This window comes from Brachionichthys hirsutus, chromosome 3, assembly GCF_040956055.1.
Source record: "Brachionichthys hirsutus isolate HB-005 chromosome 3, CSIRO-AGI_Bhir_v1, whole genome shotgun sequence".
NCBI lineage: Eukaryota > Metazoa > Chordata > Actinopteri > Lophiiformes > Brachionichthyidae > Brachionichthys > Brachionichthys hirsutus.
The window spans coordinates 15,205,022-15,212,843 of record NC_090899.1 but is presented as its reverse complement, the minus strand read 5'-3'; the positions used below and the strand labels follow the sequence as shown (position 1 = coordinate 15,212,843).

At 48.7% G+C, this 7,822-nt stretch overlaps 1 protein-coding gene across 1 annotated transcript in view; it reads right to left on the bottom strand.

Annotated features, from left to right (window-relative positions):
* The window catches only part of ldlrad4b (low density lipoprotein receptor class A domain containing 4b), a 42,596-nt gene extending 36,872 nt beyond the window's left edge, over positions 1–5,724 (bottom strand). The window contains exon 1 of the mRNA XM_068760066.1: positions 5,672–5,724. Within this exon, the coding sequence (XP_068616167.1) occupies positions 5,672–5,681 (10 nt within the window). The 5' untranslated portion in view covers positions 5,682–5,724. The remainder of the gene's footprint in view (positions 1–5,671) is intronic.
* Positions 5,725–7,822: the final 2,098 nt, after the last annotated feature.

Here is a 7,822-nt window from a genome sequence, read left to right as displayed (position 1 = left end):
ACGGTAATGGGTCAAACAAACAAGCGGCTGGTTCGGGATCCGACCTTACAGCAGCAACGAGGTGTGAAAAACAGAGACCGAAGCATATTTTGCGTCTTTAGGTTATATTGTAGTTTCCCTCTTGTTAATTGGATATTGTTTCAACGAATGGTAACAATCTAAACTTGTTTTAAGAACGGACCATTTTCATGTACTTCACAGTGATCCACTGGAGTCAGAGCCATGTCTACTGAGATGCATGCGTTGCCTTTGCTGCATTCGGCCAGTCGTAAACGGAAGTCTACAGGAGCTCTTCGTGTTCTCCGTGGTTTGTAAGACGATAGAACCGGTTGGTCGTGGTGCAATCTTTAATGGCGAGTGTTTATTTGACCAAATCCACCTTAACGATAAACCACCAACGTGGTGATAATCAACATCTTGTAATGAAGTTAGAAGGAGTGGATGTCTGTCTGGCTTTCTGCCGTGGTTCACATTAGCTGAGCGTCGCGGTGAAGTGACCGTTTCCACGCACCAACAGTCGTCCCTCATTTTCCGCGGGGGTTACGTTCCAAAAACAACCCGCAATAAGTGAAATCCGCAATGTAGTAATCTTTATTTTTTTTCAATTATTATACATGTACATAAATGTTTTAAGGCTGTTAAACCCCTCACCACACACTTTATATACGTTTAACAGGCAGGCATTAATCTAAATAGATTGTTTCAGTATTATAGAATGAAACCAAAGATCAAAACCTTTTCAGAACTAAACATTTGTTTGAGAAATATAAATATATAGTACGTACAGTAAACGTTTTCCTGTTAATAATGTTAAGGCGTGCAGGTCGAGGAAAGAGCCGCTTGGAGTGCAGAAGAACAAATATTCTACTCGTGCTGTCTTTAGCCTCTCATGCTGCTTTATTGGATAGCTTAGCACAGCGGAACGGCAGCGGCTACATGTATCAACAGGAAGAACCAAAACCCAAAAGGGACGTGACGTTTATGCTCCTACAAAATAAAAGCCTCTTTTTACACAGAGAATAAGAGCGCTATTAAACAAACGCTTAACAAATAAACATGATAGCTTTAAAAATAACGAATTTAATTTTAATGATCAACCTACGAGGTTGAACACATAAGAAGTTATTAATAGCAACTTGCGTGTATTTCACAGTTCCTCCGACCGGACCCCTTCGTATTGCGCCGTTTCAAGGCGCGTTCAAGTGCAAAAAAAATCTGAAATTGCACTAAGAAACTCCGCAAAGCAGCGAAGTCGCGGAAAATGAACCGCATTATATCGAGGGACTACTGTATCTTCAAGAGGACGGTTTTGCGCATGTCCTCAGTGAATATCAGACCTCTCCTAGACTGTAATGAGGCCCTACCCACCCATTGGGGGCAGCATTGCTGTTTTTGGGTGGATAATCTGCACATCTTACAATGTAATGGAAAAGATGAAACAGGACGGACGCAGAGGAGGGAAAATGGCGGTGCAGGGGCGATCTGATAACGATAAGTAGTTTAACACATGAGTCACGGTACTAGAAGAAAGTAACTTTCGGTTATTCAAAACGATGACGATGATGATCACTGTGAAATCACGGAGCTGAAGAGTCTAGCGCTACCGAAGCGGACCGGCACCTGATGTTGAACCCGGGCCGAGCGGCGAGTCGGTCTAAATCTCGCCGTGTGTCACCACACACAGCAACTCACGGGTCAGGTATCAGGTTCGGATACTCACCTGTGTATATAGATACACAGGTGTGTATATAGCTACACATGGCCTAAAACACACAGACACAGTTTGGATCTTCGCTTGTCCTCTCCCAAAGGTCTCAGAATTTCTGTTCAGAAAGTCTTTTTTTCATGGCTCATTACTAAATTCATGAATATTATAACTAAATAAAAAACAAACTAATTCCAGATGAACAACGCCTCAACAAACACAAAAAAAAGAGGTAAAAACAACAAAGAGCTTAGTGAGAAATTGGATTGGCAGTCTGGCGGGAGACTGCAGGGTAAATATTGGCTGAGTCTGAGTGTGCCTGTCTCTGTATGCATGTCTGTGTGTAAAGGTGTGTGTGTGTGTGTGTACACGCCTTTGTGTACATTTTCGTGTATGTGTCTGAGGGAGAGTCAACAAGTAGCCGTGTGCGTATTTGGCCCAGAGGCGTTGACAGATGACCCTGCAGCCACCTCCGCACCAACACCACTCGAACGCAGGATTACAGATGAGGCCCTTTACGCCCATCCGTGCCGCGGCCCCCGCTGCAGGCTAACGGTTACATACACAGAACGCCACTCAAGTCTCCGACACGTGGACCAGGGGCCCAGGCCACTCTCTGGGGGCAAGCAACTAAAGCAGCGGCAGGATGACCAAGCCATACAACACTTCTCTGGTGGGCCCGGGCATGATTTGAAATTAGCGGAAACATTTTCTCACAAGTGAACAGAATTTCAAACAATGACACGATGCTAGCATCGACCACCGCACAGGAGAGGAAAAAGTACGCTAGCGGCAACAACCCACACTCAGTGCTGGTTTGGATGGACTCCCGCCAACATGGCCGCAACACTTTGGTGTCTGTGCAGCACTGGATGGAACGTCTGACAGTTGAGCAGCTTCTTTTCTAGGTTTCCTTCAAATCTGGATATTCTATCAACCTTAAAGCAGGTATTCAGACAAAAAGATTCTCAACACGAAAGCCCTTGCTAACCTTTTCTATTTGCGGTCACAAGGCTAAAGTGTCGAATGACCTCTAATGCGTCTGTGTGTTGTGTAAGTTCGCATCGATACAGTCTCAACGCAACGCCGCCAGGACGCATCGCGCCTCTTGCCCGTAGCTAGCTGGGATGGACTCCAGCAACACGATTACAATCGTCTCGTCTTCAAGGAGATGAATGAATAAATAACGACAGTCAAGGAGGTTGTGACGATGCAGCGGCGCGCTCAGCAGTGGCCTGTGGGCCCATCAAACACCGTAGGGCATGAAAAGTCTTCTTAGACATGTTTGCACACATACGTTTCTTGTTTGAGTCACGGGGACAGTGCCAGCAAGGATCTCTGGCATTACCGCTCCATTTCCATCGACACCATAAGTTCTCAGGAAACAAATGTTGAAGAAATTAAAACAGAAAACAAATGAGGACATCAGGTTACAGAACAAGTTTAAGTTTCTGTTGGTCCAGAATCATAGTTTGGTACCAAAATCGAGGCGGCTTGTCTATCAGATACCTTAAAAAGACGCAGAAAGCTGTTTCGTCATATATTTTTAGAGTTAAATGTCTAAACACACAACTCATAAGAATCAGCCCAAAACTTGCCACAAATTAGCGAATAAAATTGATTCTTTTGATGAAGGAATAAGTAAACGGGTCTATGACTCTAGCCCAGGCATGGGCAAACCCAGGCCCGGGGGCCACATGCGGCCCGTTGGTCTTTTTAATCCGGCCCGCCAAACTTGTCCAAATTATATCATTAAATAAAATTGTATTATAATTAAACCTCATTCATTTGACCTTTTCCCTGTAATGCTACCTGTAAAAGGCCAAATCCTTTAATGCAATAGCTTTCATGTGTCATTTATATTAGCTCACACAAATACTTCATCCATCTGTTCTCGGTCCGGCCCCTCTGTCAAATTTTAGAACCTACTGTGGCCCGCGAGTCAAAATGTTTGCCCACCCCTGCTCTAGCCAGTCGAGCGCCAGCCCTGCAACGATACACAGAGGATATCTTCGGTATTTGCAGTAGGAACGTGGAATGACCTCACAAAGTCGTGCTTGTTTAAGGAAGACAGGACCGATGGGAGGGAGAGTCGAGACCGGACTAAAGGACTTCAGAGCGGAAACCGTTACGGTGACGGCAGGGACGACACGGCGCACGACATCAGACTGGTGGAGGTCAAAGGTGAGTCATGTTCACATGCACAGGTGTGTGTAGAGGCGGGGTTTGACACACACACAGTGGGAGATAACTGCTTCAATGAATCCAACACTTGTTTGAGGCTCTCTGCCTCTCAAAGCCTGCGTATGAATCCTGGTGTGTAGGCAGAGGTTCAATTCCCAGCCCTGACTCAGCGCTCGCACGGTGACCCGTCCGTGTTCCAAGTCCCGTTCAATTTCCCTTCTAGTCTGAATAAACAGGAAACACACCAGCGAGACCCCCCGCTCTGCTGAAAACAGAAAACAGAAAACAGGCAGCCCCTTTCTTCAGAAAGCATCAAAGCCTGGGCTACATTATTCAGCCCCGCCGCGTCGGCACGACAACCCAGCGCCTTTCAACCGGGACGGCTACTACAGTGAGACGCAGACATTTCAATCCGCTCGTGAACGGAGCTCCCTCCAACCGGCGAGATGTTTGAGGGGATTGAACAGACCGGGCCAGCCCATTGGTCAGACGCGGGGTTCTGTTTAGGCTCTCCGTCCGGGTTCTGGGTTCTGTTTAGGCTCTCCGTCCGGGTTCTGGGTTCTGTTTAGGCTCTCCGTCCGGGTTCTGGGTTCTGTTTCGGCTCTCCGTCCGTCTGTGGACGCACCACTTATTGCTTCAATACGGGTCTGTCCTGACTGCCAGCGCAACGGTGCCACGGAAAAACGAATGGTGGTGCAGCCTGACTGCCAGACACACACACACACACACACACACACACACACACACACACACACAGACACACACACACAGACACACACACACACACACAGACACAGACACAGACACAGACACACACACAGACACACACAGACACAGACACAGACACAGACACAGACACACACACAGACACACGCACAGACACGCACACACACACACACACACAGACACACACACACACAGACACACACAGACACACACACACAGACACACACACAGACACAGACACAGACACACACACAGACACACACACACACACACAGACACGCACACTCTTACTTCTTGGACTGTGCTCTGCTGCCTAACATCCCGGTCTCCACTCCTCGTCTGTCATTCCGTCCGTCCGTCTGTCTAACTTCTGTTTATAACTGTTTATAACTTCTGTTTATAACTTCTGTTTATAACTCTGTTTATAACTCTGTTTATAACTCTGTTTATAACTTCTGTTTATAACTCTGTTTATAACTGTCTACTTGTCTGGCTGCTTGATTATGACTCTGCCCGTCTGCAGTTTGTTTGTCTCCATGTGTCAGACGGGACAGACAGACTGTCCCCCGTCCCCCGTCCCCCGTCCCGGGTCTAAGGAGGACCATCTGCAGCGGAGGCTCCCTCCAGACAGACATAACACCATTCCAGCGTTTCCTGTCTGCTGACAGGCGAGCTGTTTAACCCTTTGTGGTAAACCATCAGAACCAGCGCGAAGCCTCCCAGTATGAGACTGTACACACAAAACACAAGTGAGTACAAGAGTTTACTCAGAAGTACTGTTACTGTGAAGTTTCTGTCTGCCCAGTACTGCATTCATGTATTCATGTATTAATATGCCTTCATCAGGACAGGATGTTCAGGGAACTGTCGAATCTACCGCAGGCAGCCCAACTCTAACTGCTCCGGATCGATATCGATCACTACAGTCAATCCATAGATCCAATAAAGAGGTTATAGATCAGCAGCCGTCTCTACGGAAGCACGGCAGCACCGGGCTCGGTACCGGCCCGGTGGGGGGGGGGGGGGGGGGGGGGGGGGGTAAAGCGTGTCACTCACATATCTCCATTCCCTGTGGCTGGGACGCGGTGCAGTTGCAGGAGCAGGTGACATTGGAGTTTCCGGGGCCGCCAGGGGCCGTTAGGTTTTGCATGGGGCTGGGCAGACCGGGACACCGCTCCCGGTAGAACGCCGCCGCCGCCGTCGGGGCCCCGCGACGGGAACGCAGAAAACTTCCAGGCAGCGGCAGCCGAGTTTGCCGCTACGAGAAACTCCCGACAGTTTCGCGCTTAATGTCCAGCGCCGTCGTCACGCCATGTCGCGTCTCGAGCGGCTCGGATAGTGAACCGGGAGGGCACCGGGAGGACACCGGGAGACGAGCCATTACCCATGACTAACGCATCGCAGAGTTATTCCTGCTTCTTCCTCCGCCGCTCGGAGTAGCTGTCCTCCTTCCACCGCGCAGCGGGCTCGCGCTCCGCCCATTGGTCGACAGAAAGCCGCTCTGACCAATCAGAGCGCTCCATGGGCGGGACATACACGGGGAGAGACTCGTGCTGCCTTCAAGGCCGGGTCGGAAAAAAGCGTTTCGAAAATGTCACCCAATAATATAAAATGAATTAATTAGACTTCGAAGTGAAACCAAACTGGGGAAACTCTGTAACGCAAGCAGGCAGCGTTAAAGCGCTCTGAGAACCAAAACATTTGATCTGTTATTATTAAAAAATTTTTTTAAAAAACGCAGTTACATGACTCGAATTTTAGATTCAACTAATTTGTCGTTTACAGCACAACAGGGGCTATTAGCAAACATTTCTATATTTGTAATAATATCTGTGGATTTTGATTATTGCATTAGCAAACGGCCCTCTTTTAATACGGAAGCACTCTTGTTCATGGCGAGTCTTCTGTTCTCGTCAGGTTTGGTGTGTGTGGGGCTGTCCGGCGTCAGTAGTTAATATTCATGAAGAGCCTCGCATGTATCAGGAGCAGAATGCATAACTGTCTAGCATGTTGCTTGACTATTCATAGCTGTACGGTTTATACAGCTGAGAGTGCTGCACCTGTTTAGCCAACAGTAAGAAAGGCCCCCAGCCACACACACACACACACACACACACGCACGCACGCACAGCTTGGATGGAAGGGGCACATGGAGGCATGGAGAAGGGATGGGATGTGGGTTATACGCTTGTGTGTCTGGGTTCCGGGGGGATTGTGGGGTAGGATGGGGGGCTGGAGGGGTTGACCTGACTCAGACAGCTAGCAGACTGCCAGGTCGGGAGGGGGGTGACGGGGCTGGGACCGGCTGATCTGTTTGGAGTTTCACTCCCGTTTAACGGCAGGACTCAGCCAATGGAGACGGCCCTTTGAAGTGGCTGACCTTGAGGTGACCCCTGCGCCAGTCTTGTGGCTCAGGGGCACAGAGAAGCATTTCCCCCACTTCCCCATCTACCCCACCACTCCATTGAGAGCGGAGCAACGCTCCCACCCAACAGAAACACACACTGCAGCTCTGCACTGTCTGCAGGCTATAAATAAACTCGGCTGCTCACATTTGAGCGACGCTCTGAATGTCACGCTAGCAAGGTTTTCAGCTCCGAGATCATTCATTAACGAAGCCAGGACGGCCGGACGTCTCGTTCACCTGAGCACAGGACAAAGACGGAGCGATATCGGAAGCCTGCCCTCGCTGCAGTCGACTTATGAGCCGAATCCGATTCCTGTAGTCTATATAAACTGAAAGCTGTTTGGGAAATGCTTCACCATTTGAATTCTGAGAACAGCGAAGGCAATGAAATGGCCCAAAGTGAAGGGAAACACAAAGACCGCTGACAGGTGTGGTACCACATCACTGACCAGGTTCTACAAGCAATCATGCAAAAATGTTTTCCTTGACGGCTTGCAACGAATTCCTCCACGAACGAAGTCGCACTTCTGGGGGGGGGGGACGAGAAGAAAGAGACGCAGGGGGCTGATGCAATTTACAAATGCCTGGCAGCTGTCATCGTTTTATGGAAGCAACAAATTGAGGCGCTCCTGTCTTGTCAGCTCAAGCTTCAATATCAATATGATGCTGAGAGGAGTTCTTCTCTGCAATGATGTGAGGTCATCCTTACCTCCCAACACACACACACACACACACACACACACACACACACACTCCAGACAAGCTCTCATCTACAGACAGACAAACACTGATTCTCACTC